We start from the raw sequence: 13,914 nt of genomic DNA, 5'->3' as shown, positions 1-13,914 counted from the left end.
AATTTCCAGTGATGTATCCTGCTAGAAGATAAGACTCAAGTCAACATTCTTCTTACTGGCATATTCCTTTCAAGTCAGTAACAGTTACTGCATACCTATAGTCCTAGATATTCAGGAAGTTGAGATCTAAGGATTGCAGTTTGAAGCCAGTCTAGGCAGGAAAGTCCCAAGACCACTATCTCCAGTAAACAACTCAAAAAAAGCCAGAAGTGGCACTGTGGTTCAAATGGTAGAGGGCTAGCTTTGACCAAAAGAAGCTCAGAGTCATTGCCCAGGCCCTGAGTTCCAAACCCAGCACACACACACAAATTGAATTAAGTTTAATTAAACTCATTAGCTATAAAGCTACAAAATAATTAATGATCTCATTTTTCAATTACTTTCCCTACCTAGCAAAGGCATATATTGTAAACAAACAAAGCATTCCCTCCAAGTAGTTAATTTGTGCTCACTGTAAAAATCAAATTAGTAAATATATATCAAAATAAAATCATTCATTATAATAGTAGAGATAACCACTGATGTTTTATTTCCTAAAGATTATACATTAATATTTTGTATGTAACATGATTTGGATCACATTGTACACACAGTTTTTGTTTTGTGAATATTCCAGTCCTTGGGCTCAGGGCCTGAGCGCTATTCCTGTGCCCTTTTTGCTCAAGGCTAGAGCGCTCTATCACATTGAGCCACAGCCCACTTCTGGCTTTCTGGTGCTTAATTGGAGCTGGCTTTGAACCTCAGTCCTCTGATCTCAACCTCCGGAGTAGCTAAGATGACAGGTGTGAGCCACTGGCACTTGGCTGCCCCTACCTTTTTTAATATAGCTGTTAGAACCTATTAAAAATTGTCAATCACGGGGCTGGGAGTTTGGCCTAGTGGTAGAATGCTTGCCTAGAATGCATGAAGACCAGGGTTTGATTCTTTGGTACCACATACATAGACAAAAGCTGGAAGTGGTCTGAGGTTCACGTGGTAGAGCTCTAGCCTTGAGAAAGTCCAAGGACAGTGCTCAGGCCTTGGGCTCATGCCCCAGGATTGGCAAAAAAAAAATTTAAAAATTATCAGTCTTAGGGCCAGGAGTTTGGCCTAGTGGTTAAAGTGCCTGCCTAGCATGCACGAAAACCCAGGTTCGATTCCTTGGTACCACATACATACAAAAAGGCTCAAGTAGTAGAGCTCTAGCCTTGAGAAAGTCCAAGGACAGTGCTCAGGCCCTGAGCTCAAGCCAGGACTGGCAAAAAAAAAAAATATCAGTCTTAGAGCTGGGAGCGTAACCTAGTGATAGAGTGCTCACCTAGCATGCACGAAACCTTGGGTTTGAGACCTCAGTACCGAATACACAGGAAAAAGCCAGGAGTGGTGTTGTGGCTCAAGTGGCAAAGTGTTAGTCTTGAATAAAAAGTATCCAAGGACACTGCACAGGCCCTGAGTCATCAAGCTAGTAGGTGTTTAAGCTAGAACTGGACCTAGTTGATTTCTAGTCTGAGTATTATGATGAAATAACTTTTTAAGAAAGAGTTACCTTGCTGTGATTTTTTTTAATAAAATTCCTTGCTTTTAGATGTTATTTAGAAGACAGGCAAATATAAAGTTTTCTGTCCATGGAGAAATATTACAAACCAAAGCAAGAGAAAAAAATAATTCAGAAATGAGGAATCATTTAGTTGATTTTTTTTGTCATTCCAAGATAAGAATAGTATCACTTTTGAATAAAAATAATCAATTTAATTAATTAGTGGTAGCTAGGAAGGACTTAAAACACAATTGAGTAAATTAGCAGCTGGGAAGAAGCTGATTCATGTTATCAACAGGTACATTACAGATTTCTACCTAAAGAAGTAACACTAGAAACTTGGATCTTCTCCTATAACCACAGGTTGGATCCATCTCTGAATTATTTACAGAAAAATTAGGATACTATAACAGAATTTGCATTTCAAAGATTGGATCGTGATGATTAAGTGAGATAGTAGATGTAGTAAAATGAGCGTAATGAAGTAAAGCACTCTTCTTCACTATTGGGCATTTTAAGATCAGTTTTGAAACCTTCTTTGTAGAGATTTTCTGTGGGAATTTATTTTCCTCCTGCGACCAAATTGTGAAATACTATTGCAGAAGTCATGATGGAGCTTTTGTCTGCCAGTTACAAGCATTCATTTAGGGCTTATTTCATGTGTGAGGCTCTATTCAAGGTGCTAAAAAGAAAATATGTCCTATACCTATAGATAATAATGTCTAATGGAAAAATACACATATATTACTCTAATAAAATCCTAATTTTAAAATTGAACTTAAACTCACAATTTAAATGTCATTTGATTCAAATTTCTTTATTCATTCTAACTTTTTTTTAATAGAAAGTAGATTTCAATGCCAGGCACCAGTGGCTCACACCTATAATCCTAGTTACTCAGAAGGCTAGGATCTAAGGATCACAGTTTGCAGCCAACTAGGGTAGGAAAGTTCATAAGACTCTTATCTCCAGTTAACTACACAGAAAAAAACAAGTGGACTGTGGCTTAAGTGGTAGAGTACTAGCCTTGAGCAAAAGAAGCTTATGAATAGTGCCTAGGCCCTTCAAGCCCCAGGGCTGGCCAAAAAAATAAGTCATTCCATTACAAAATGGTAACACTGTTCATTGGGAAAAAAATTAAGTCCATTGAAGCTAAAAGAAGGTAATGAAAATAACATGTTGATCACTGCCATCCAGCCATGGGGAATGGTATCAGCATCCTGATTCAGTCATTTAAATGAGCCCATAAGTATGTACACTTTTTTTTTTCCAGTCCCGGGGCTTGAACTCAGGGCCTGAGCACTGTCTTTTTTGACACTTTTGCTCAACCACTTGAGCCACAACACTACTTCCAGCTTTTTCTATGTATGTGGTACTGGGCCTTCATGCATGCTAGGCCAGCATTCTACCACTAAGCCAAACTCCTGGCCTATATACACTTTTTTTGTGTATCTTTTTGGTTTTGGGTTTTTTGAGATGGTCTCACTGTGTAGTCCAAGCTAGCCTAAGATCAGTTCACCTGCTTCGACCTTTTAAGTGCTGGGGTTATAGGCACTCACCACAATACCCAGCTATTTTTAAGTAAAAAGAAACTACATGTGCTTTCAATGAAAATACTTTATTTACATTGCTTTCATGGCAAAATCCCATTCTCCTATTTGATTCTTCCACAATTTATTTAAGTAATCCTTATGGCTTTTTTTTGTTCATTGAATATTTATCACATACCTACTATAGTTTAGGAGCTATCTTGAGGCTGGACATACAATACTACTAAAGCAAATACTGTGTGATATTAAGTATTTGCAGTTTTCATTCTTACAGTTTATAATGTTGCTTTATGTATATCTTAATGCAGTTATCTCATTTGTTTACTTAGTATAGATAATGTTGGAGTTGAAAGTATGGCTTAGTTGGTAAAGCACTAGCCAGTGAGTGAAAGCATCAGGTACCAAGTTCAAGTCCTGATCTCAGACAAAAATCAGTAGAAAAGTAATGTATTTTACAACAGACTGGTCACTTTACTACACCTATTATCTCATTTAATTATCATTCTACAAGAAGTAAGATTATTGTGATATCAATTTTCAAACAAAAAACTAAAACTTAGAGGTACTAAGTAGTTTGTTTTAACTAGGAAGTGCAAAGCTGGAATTCAAGTTCAAATTTTCATGCCAGCAGCATTATAATGAAACTATTACCTCAGAGGATATAAATCTTTTTAAGATGATAAACTACTTAACTGCAAACTAAACAAGTTTTATTATGCATGTATAGCATAATCACTGAAAGTGGATTTATCCTTCACACCATGCCTTTGCCAACATGGAGACTAGTTGCTGCTAATTCTTTTTTTGTTGGTCATGGGGTTTGAACTCTGGGTCTGGGCACTGTCCCTGAGCAATTCAGCTCAAGGCTATCTCACTCTACCCCTGGGCCTGGCGCTGTCCCTGAGCGTTTCAGCTCAAGGCTTCTGCCCTACCCCTTGAGCCACTGTGCCACTTCCAGTTTAATCACCAGGAAAAAATACCAAAATGTTTTATCAATTTTGGGCTGGGAGTTTGGCCTAGTGGTTAAAGTGCTTGCCTAGCATGCATGAAGACCCGGGTTCGATTCCTTGGTACCACATACATAGAAAAAAGCTGGAAGTGGTGCTGAGGCTCAAGTGGTAGAGCTCAAGCCTTGAGAAAGTCCAAGGACAGTGCTCAGGCCCTGAGCTCAAGCCCAGGACTGGCAAAAAAAAAAAAATGTTTTATCAATTTTAAGAAATCATAAAGATGGTACCATAATTGCTAAGCATGTGCATAACCATGGAATTCAAACAAAGTAGTCTGGTGCTGGCACATGCCCTTAATTGCCATGATACACTGCCTTTACCAGACCAAAGGGTACTAGAAGTTAGCCTATCAGTAACAGGTTCCACTTTAGGCCAGAGGAATTGTGCTAAGGACAACCAATTAAATAGCTTACTATAATTAAAGATTTACAGAGTCTTTGGCTCTGTGGTGTTATGGCTGTGCTATTTGGAGCCTTGTTTCATAGTTTTCAGCGGTTTTTTTTGGGGGGGGGTTAATATAATGACCACATTCTACACTTATAGTTGTGGTTCTGACAAATTGATGTTCTCTTGCCTGTGCTCTGTGGTAAGAATATGCATTTATAGGTCTTTTTTTTTTAATTTTTATTGTAATTAATAAAAGGGTTACATGATATTTGCCAGATAGAAGGTGTATTAATTCACATACATTGATACCCTTTCACATGTCTTGGTACCCATTACCCTCCCCCCCACCCACCACCCACCCTTATAGGTCTTTTTGTTTTCAGATGATAATCTCCTTTTCGACCACTGGCTGCTAGCATGGGCAGTTCTTTCCCTGAGGAGTCTGTCTGTGGTCCTGTGGGCTCAGAGCCTCATTTCCTCCTTCCTCAAAGCATGCGTGCACAATGGTGGATCCCACTGTTGGCTTTCTTTTTATTATTATTGTATTTTATTGTCGGGGTAATGTATAGAGGGATTACAATTACATTCCTCGGGTAGTGGGTACATTATTTCTCCAACATTGATATTCTTCTCACTGTTAGCTTTTTTGTCCTGTTTCTTCTCCATGGGCAAAACAGGGCCAAGAACGCCTATTGGTTTTCTTGTTGTGTTTTGCTTTTTTTCTTTTTTGTTGTTGTTCTTCTGTTTTCCTCCATGTTCTTCCCACTGCCTTCCATGCTGCCATTGTTCCCCTCCTTGAAAATCTATTCTCTCCCATGCTTTTCTTCCTCCCTCCTTCTGTCTCTCTCCTCCTTGTCTTTCCTCCCTCTCTGCCCTTCTCTTTCTCCTGCTCCCTGTCCTCTCTTTTCTAAACTATACTAAACTACACCTTATCCCCTCTGCCCCTCTGTTCTGTGTAGCAAAATTCTCTGAACTGTTTATACTTACTGTCTCCTATTCCTCCCTCAAATATTCTCTCTTTTTGGTTATTTTGTTTGTTTGTTTTGTTTTTTTGGCCAGTCCTGGCTTGAACTCAGGGCCTGAGTACTGTCCCTGGGCTTTCTCAAGGCTAGAACTCTACCACCTGAGCCATAGCACCACTTCTGGCTTTTTTATGTATGTGGTACTGAGGAATCAGTACATGCTAGGCAAGCACTCTACCACTAGGCCAAGCTCACTGCCCATCAAATATTCTATTAAACCCGTATTACTCCTCAAATTGCTCCTGTTATGATCCCCAGAGACTTCTGGTTGGCTAATCCCAGAATCAACTTGGAGTCCACATTTTATTTGACCTCTAAGCAGCATTGGACATAATCAGTCCCTTCACTTTGAAACATTTTTAATTCTGCAGTGATGGCAGCAGACCCTGGAGTCTTACACGTGCTAAGCAAGTGTTCTACCCCTAAGCCAAACTCCTACCCCTGACATGTTCTTCACTTCACCCCCAGGAAATACATGCTCCTGCCTTCTCCCTCATTGGCTTTGTTTCTCTGTCTCTTCTGCTTTCTCCCCTTCTTGTAGAATCTCTAGGACTTGGTCATTAGACTATTTCCCTTTATCTTTACACCCACTCCCCTGGCAATCCTCTCTGGTTTCCTGGCTAATTTTCAATTATCTCATTCCCCTGCTGACTCTAGTCCAGAGGTTTTTTTGTTTGTTTGTTTGTTTTTTGTTTTTTGTGGGTTTTTTTGGCCAGTCCTGGGTTTGAGCTCAGGGCATGAGCCCTGTCCTTAGACTTTCTCTATAACTTGAGCCTCAGCACCACTTCCAGCTTTATTCTATGTATGTGGTAACAAGGAATTGAACCCAGGTCTTCGTGCATGCTAGGCAAGCACTCTACCACTACGCCAAACTCCCGGCCCCATCCAGAGCTTTTTAAATCTTAGCATTACCTGTATTTGGGGCGAGAAAATCTGGGAGACTATCTTTTGTATTGTAGGATGTTCAACTGAAGCCACCAATTATGATAACTAGACTGGCTCCAGACATGACCACCTTTCCCTGAGGAGTAAAATCGCCAACTCCCAACTGAGAACCCTGTTTCTAATCTGAACTTCTGCCCCTAACTTGAGATTTGTATACAGTCTACTTGACATTTATACTTGAATGTCTAGTAGACATTCACACTTAGTATCATAAAAACAAGCGTATGTGGCTAGGAGTATAGCATGCTCAAGGCCCTGAGTTTAATCTTTAGCACCGTGTGTGTGGACATCTTCCTAAATATAATCCTCCTCCAGACTTCCCATTTCAGTATCACATCCATTCTTTGGGTTTCCCCCTCTTTCTCTCACATTTACAGTCTACTCATCAGTAATATCAGTAATTCCTGTAAGCCTTTCTGGATTCTTCAAGTCTATTATTCCCATTGGTAATTAGTATAGCTACCCCTGGCAGTCTCTTAGTATTTCTGTAGAGAAATCTTGTGAAAATGGGAAAGTAGAGATGGGATCTCAGTCTATGACAAAAGCGGAAGACTATCTGAAAGATAAACTATAGCAAAAAGGGCTAGAGTTGTGGCCAGAAGTGGGGAAATGCTTGCCTAGCAAATCTAAAGCCCTGAGTTCAAACCCTAGTACCACCAAAACAGAAAGAAAATATGTAACACAGGCTATGTCACAAGCTGTGCAAAACTCTACAGAGAGCCCTCATCTTTACCCAAAGTAAAAATTGAAATCCTTACAATGATTACTAGCTGGTGTACACAATCTCATCTGCATTTTCAACTGTGTGATCTCTTGATCTTATCTCTTATACCTTTTTCCCCTCAGCTATAGCTGCCTCTTTTCCATTCCTTATAACCACCCATCCTCATGGCTTTTGCCCTAGTTCTTCCCAAGCTTTTAGCTTGGATAACCTCATTCAAGTCTTATTTCAAATGTTATTTCTCAGTGAGGTCTTTTCTGGAAAACTGGATTTAAAAATCTTACACCAGGGCTGGGAGTTTGACCTACTGGTAGAATGCTTGCCTAGCATGCAGGAAGACCAGGGTTCATCTCCAGTTCTTTTTGAGTGTGGGGGGTGAGGGGATCATAGGGCTTGTACTCAGCCTGGGCACTGTCCCTGAGCTCTTCAGATCAAGGCTACCACCTTACCCTAGGAATGGGTGTTGTCCCTGAGCTCTTCAGCTCAAGGATACCACCCTACCCTTGAACTAAGCCCCACTTCCCTTTTCTAGAGGTTAATTGGAGATAAGAGTCTCAGGTCCTTTTGTGTGAGGGCTGACTTTGAACCTTGATCTTCAGATCTCAGCTTCCTGAGTAGCTAGGATTACAGGCATGAGCCACTGTGCCTGGCTCATCTCTAGTTATTTATATCTGTTTTATTTTAGCTGGCCATGGTGGCTCACCCCTGTAATCCTAGCTACTCAGGAGGCTGAGATATGAGGATCATGGTTCAAAGCCAGCCTGGGCACTAAAGACTGTGAGACTCTTATCTCCAATTAATCACCAGAAAAAAAAAAAGGGAAATGGGGGGTGTCCCTCTAGGGGTAGGGTGATAGCCTTGAGCTGAAGAGCTCAGGGACAGTGCCCAAGCCCAGAGTTGAAGTCCCATGACCACCCCCACACACACACACAAAAAAAAAAAAACTTTTATTTTTCTACAGCACTTACTTCATATTATAGGGAGTCAGTATAATATCATAATTAAGAAAAAAGGATGCCTGACCTTTTATCACAGCACTGTTATTTCCAAACATGAACACTTATCTGTGCCTTAATTTCTTTGTAAAGTGGGAAATTTTCTACCTTATTAATATTTACCTACTAATTAATTTTTTCTTGCTCACTCCCCATTGGAATATAAATTCCATAAGAGCAGTCTATTTACTTTCTTAATGCCCTATTCACAGCTTCTAGCACAAAGTAGGCACTCATATTTGTCAATTCAATTTGTTATCTCTCAGGGGCCGGGAGTTTGGCCTAGTGGTAGAGTGCTTGCCTAGCATGCACGAAGACATGGGTTCAATTCCTCGATACCACATACATAAAAAAAAAAAAAAAAAAAAAAGCTGATAGAGCTCTAGCCTTGAGAAAGTCCAAGGATAGTGCTCAGGCCCTGAGCTCAAGCCCAGGAATGGCAAAAAAAAAAAAAAAATTGTTATCTCTGGAAATGAGGAATGGGGAAAAGAGTTCAGGCAGACTCGAGGTTTATATATGCTGTATTAATTTGTGCTCTCAAAAACGTCCTAGATTTACATGGAAAATATACATGCAGACAAGTTACAACACTGTGGGATACTGAGAACCTAATTGGCAGCTTAAGGGGAAGACAGTTTCTTTGAAGAGTGGTGATGTGAGAAATGGATTTTACTTTTTTTTTTTTGTCCTGGGCTTGAGCTCAGGGCCTGAGCACTGTCCTTGGACTTTCTCAAGGCCAGAGCTCTACCACTTGAGCCTCAGCACCATCTCTGGCTTTTTTTCTATGTATGTGCTACCGAGGAATCGAACCCAGGTCTTTGTGCATGCTAGGCAAGCACTCTACCACTAGGCCAAACTCCCGGCCTGGATTTTACTATTTTTTAATTTAAATTTTATTGTAAAGGTGATGTACAGAGGAATAATGAGTAACTTAGGTAATGAGTACATTTCTTTTTAAACAGTGTTAGCTCTCCTACATTTGCTCCCACTCCCCGCTCATTCTCCTTCCTTCCTGGGTTGTAAAGTCCATTTCCAACATAGTATCTAATGAATATCACTGTTCAATTAGTTTACCTTTCATCCTACTGTTTCTGTGATTCCTCTTCCCTTTCCCAAATCAGATAAACTTATATACAAAATACGCGTAGAGAAATTTTTAAAGAGATGAGTTTTCAAAGATGTATACTTCATCTGGTGAGGTAGTTATGCCTATGCCTATAATCCTAGCTACTCAGGAGGCTGAGAACTAGGCAGGAAAGTCCATGAGACTCTTAGCACCAATAAACAACAAAGAAAAATGCCTTAAAATGGAGTTCGTACTTAAGTAGCCTTGAGCTAGCTCTAGAAGCTCAAGGATAGCACCCAGGCCTGAGTTCAAGCCCCAAGACCAGCTCCAAAAAAAAAAAGAGAGAGAAAAGAAAAAAAAAAGTAGTTCTTAGTTCTACCAGGCAGCGTGTGGGAGAGATGGGGCATCTTTCAAGGCCTGAGGCCTCTTTTGTGGAAAAACAGAAGAGTAGAGCATAACTGTGGCTCTGGAAACTAAGCAGTGGGGATGGAAAGGAGAGACAAGAGCAGTTCTCAGTGTCTTAGGCAATTAAACCTTTCATCCTCACCTCTCTAATGTCTCCAGCCAAGTGTTTGTAATTAAAAACTTGTTAGTGCGTTAAAGCAAACACTTTGAGTTCTCAAGAATTCAAATAAGAATTTTTGCCCAATTTTGCTTATTTATTTACTTAGTTATTTTTGCTGGTCCTTGGCCTTGAACTGTGGGCTTGGGCTTCTTTTGTTCAAGGCAAGCACTCTACCACTTGAGCCCCAGTATTACTTATGCCTTTGAGTAGTTTATTGGAGATAAAAGTCTCACAGAGTTTCCTGCCCAAGTCGGCTTCAAACATCCTCAGATCTCAGCCTCCTGAGTAGCAAGGATTACAGGCATGAGCCACTGACACTGGCTTGTTTCTCTCTCCCCATCCACCCCCACACCGGTTCCCCTACCCCTCCCTGTTGTGGGGGACCTAGGCACGGTCCCTGAGCTCTTTTGCTCAAGGCTCTACCACTTTGAGACATAGCTCCACTTCCCCAAATTCTTATTTCATTATTCTATTCAGATATTAGGTTCCTTTGGTGTTTTTTGTTTTATCTTGTTTTTGCTTTTTTTTTTTTTGAGTTCTTCAGCTCAAGGCTAGAGCTCTACCACTTTGAGCCACAGCAGCCACTTTTGGTTTCTGGTGGTTAATTGGAGATAAGAGTTGCATGGGGGAGGGAGGCAAGCAGGGAAGGAAGCAGGCAGGCAGGAGGGGAGGGAGAAAGGAAGGGAAGGAAAATGTGCAGAATGGAGGAAGGAAGGAACGAAGGAAGCAGGCAGTCAGGCCACTCCCTCTAATAATGTAATTTTTAAATGTTTTAATAAACCTTCATTAGTCTAAATCTTAAAAAAAAAAGAGAGAGAGAGAGAGAGTCTCATGGACTTTCCTGCCCAGGCTAGCTTTGAACCATGATCCTCAGATCCCAGGCTCCTGAGTAGCTAGAATGACAGACATGAGCCCCTAGCTTCCTGTTTTGAAATAATTTCTTAAATGATACATAAGGACATAAACTTTCTATGTCTTTATGGAATACCTTGTTTCAGTAACATACAGTGGGGCCAGGAGTTTGGCCTCGTGGTAAAGTGCTTGCCTAGCATTGATGAAGACCCACGTTTGATTCCTCAGTACCACATACATAGAAAAAAGCTGGAAGTGGTGCTGTGGCTCAAGTGATAGAGCTCTAGCCTTGAGAAAGCCCAGGGACAGTGCTCAGGCCCTGAGCTCAAGGCCCAGGCAAAAATAAATAAATAACTTACAGGGCCTGGGCACAGTCCCTGAGCGTCTTTGTGCTCTAGGCTAGTTTTGAGACACCACGCTACTTCCAGTCTTTTCTGAGTAATTTATTGGAGAGCAGAGTTTCACAAATGTTCTTGCCGGGTCTGTCTTCAAAGAACTTGGCCTCCTGAGTAGCTAATATTATAAACATGAGACACTTATTACTCCTTAGTAGTAAAAAGATTCAAAATTGTTTCCTTCTATGTGTGTGTGTGTGTGCATGCGCAATGTGTGCATGCGCTCATTGGCCATCCTGAGAGGAACTCAGCCCATGTGCTATCCCTGAGCTATTTTTTTTTTTTTTTTTTTTTGCCAGTCCTGGGCTTGAGCTCAGGGCCTGAGCACTGTCCTTGGACTTTCTCAAGGCTAGAGCTCTACCACTTGAGCCTCAGCACCACTTCCGGCTTTTTTCTATGTATGTGGTACCGAGGAATCGAACCCAGGTCTTCATGCATGCTAGGCAAGCACTTTAACCACTAGGCCAAACTCCAGGCCCCTCCTTGAGCTATTTTTGCTCAGGCCTAGTTCGAACCATCATTTGAGCTACAGTTCTACTTCCAGCCTTTTTGGTAGTTAATTGGAGATAAGTGTCTCGTGAACTTTCCTGCCAGAGTTGGCTTTGAACTGCAATCTTCAAGTTCCAGCCTTCTGAGTAGCTAGGATTACAGATAAGTGCTCCCACCTCCTCTAGCTTTTTTTTTTTTTTCCAGTCCTGGGGCTTGAACTCGGGGCCTGAGGGCTGTCCTTGAGCTTTTTCAAGGATAGAACTCTAGCACATGAACCACAGCACCATTTCTGGCTTTTTCTATGTATGTGGTACCGAGGAATCAAACCCGAGTCTTCATATATGCTAGGCAAGCACTCTACCACTAGGCCAAACTCCCGGCCCTCTGCTAGCATTTTAAAAAGAGGTGATCACACATGCCTGTGATACAGATACTTGGGAGGTGGAAACAAAGGCATGGCACTTGGTGCATGGGCTAAAACATTTCCCTAGCTAGCAAGTCCCTTTAGTACCACCAAAATAAATTGTGTGTGTGTGTGTGTGTGTGTGTGTGTGTGTGTGTGTGTGTGTGCATTATCTGTTCAAAAATTAAGACACTTGCTTTTCAGCATACCTTCTTGGGTACCTTTGCTAACCCCTAGAGGAACTTTGAAGTTGAAATTTTAAAACTAGGGGTGTTTTTCCCCGCTTTCCTTCCGCTCTATAGAACTGGGAAAGCACCCTTGAGAACAGTATGGACAAAGAGAAGCCATAGTTATCCACCATTAGTCCCCAGTACCTCTCTATTTATACCTCAGTTGTTTATAGGTCTGTCACTGAGAGCCCCTTCAGGTAGGACTCATAAGAGCTGTTCATCCATTCACGTAGTCCAATGCAGACTCACAAGGATGCTCAGTAATCATTTGTTAAATTTGAATTTAACTGAAGTGAATTGGGATCTAGTATCATAGATTATTTAGTTTTTTTAAGTAAGCTTTATATAAAACATCTAAAAAAGAAAATTTGCTTTTTTTGTTTGTTTTTAAACACAGTCTAAATTTAGAGTTCAGCTACCAATATGTTCATTGCCCATATTTTTTAAGCATTCTGTGCAGTGACTCATCAGAGTACCCAAATAGATATATTTTTTTTAAGTCACAATGGCCCTAGGAAACAAAATTGGGTTTGGCAAATAAAATGTTTTCCCTCTGCAATCAGGAATGTGGAGTCTTATTGAGACACAGAGGAGGACCTTCAAGTATAATTTTAGCAAAGTTCTTTGTTGTTGTTTTCCTTTTTAGAAAAGTTGAAGATCACCTTAGGAATCCCTGCAGGGCCTCTCCTAGTACGGATGTTGTACTTTGGTGGCACTTTTGTTCTGTACCCAAATATCACACCAGTCAGTAGTACTTCCTGCATACTAGTATTGAGTATCTTTTTATGTCCTTCAGGGGCACAAGCAAGGTACTCTATGTTTAGTGATTCTTCTATTTTTCCTTTAAGTAATCTTGTGTCTCTTTGTCAGTTTCCTAGAGGAAGTTCTGGCTTCTGGACTGCACAGTCGAGGCAGGGAGAGCTCTCAAGTCACCTCGAGGTCAGCAAGCAGAAGATGAAATGGTAACAGAATGGGGACTAGGGAAGAGGTCCCCCTCCTGCCTGCACCGCAGCCTTCTGATGGCCAGGTAGCCTGCTGGTTCCTGAACAGCAGGCAGGTGTCAAGATTGGGGATAAGCTGAGAAGTCAGAACCCATCCCAACCCACTTTCTCTCAGTTTCCTTATCAAACAAATGTTGTATATTTGATAGCACAATCACTTTCCTGTCGGATGGATGTTGTTGGGATCCTATTTGGGAAAGGGCTATCAGAGCTGAGAGGTCTAGAAAAGAGCCAGATGAGGTACATGCCTCCCTCCTCAATTTCCTCTCTTCCCTTGGCCCTTTCTTCTTTCCGTTATCCACATTCCTGTACAACTCATTTCAGAGACCTCGCCATGTTTCTTTAGAGAGCCATGGAAAAAGTGTTTGTCCCCATGTTACAATTTTCTGTGGCACTAAGAAACCATGAATGACTACAATAAAACTTCATTTTGTGGAAAGATATGAATGCTTTTATTTCTTGGGATTCATTTATGGGAATTCAGGAGGTGAGACTTGAGATGGCTTTACACTAAACACAATGAAGGCATTGCCTCTACCTGGAAGTATACCAAGGCAGATATAAACTCTGGTCTCAATTTTGCTTCTTTTGAAAGCAGTAAAAAGTGATGATATAATTATAGCAAAAATAGCACAACACAATCCTCTTCTGATTTTCTATAAGGTGTGTGTGTGTGTGTGTGTGTGTGTGTTTAAATGTTAACAAATATTCTCTGGCATCAGACATTTTATGATCAAGTTTGTGTCATATTTATGTGTGAATGCTATAAT

At 40.9% G+C, this 13,914-nt stretch overlaps 1 protein-coding gene across 2 annotated transcripts in view; it reads left to right on the top strand.

The window, feature by feature from the left end:
• Vps45 (vacuolar protein sorting 45 homolog) overlaps window positions 1-13,583 on the top strand; it is a 54,847-nt gene extending 41,264 nt beyond the window's left edge. For both annotated transcript variants that reach the window (XM_090341109.1, XM_090341110.1), the window contains exon 15: window positions 13,014-13,583. In XM_090341109.1, coding sequence (XP_090197235.1) covers window positions 13,014-13,101 — 88 coding nt within the window. In that variant the 3' untranslated portion in view covers window positions 13,102-13,583. The remainder of the gene's footprint in view (window positions 1-13,013) is intronic.
• The last annotated feature ends 331 nt before the right edge of the window (window positions 13,584-13,914 follow it).

Source organism: Megascapheus bottae, chromosome 10, assembly GCF_031878675.1.
Source record: "Megascapheus bottae isolate mThoBot1 chromosome 10, mThoBot2.hap1, whole genome shotgun sequence".
Taxonomy (NCBI): domain Eukaryota; kingdom Metazoa; phylum Chordata; class Mammalia; order Rodentia; family Geomyidae; genus Megascapheus; species Megascapheus bottae.
Note: the sequence above shows the minus strand (reverse complement) of the source record. Positions and strands in the feature narration are given on the sequence as shown.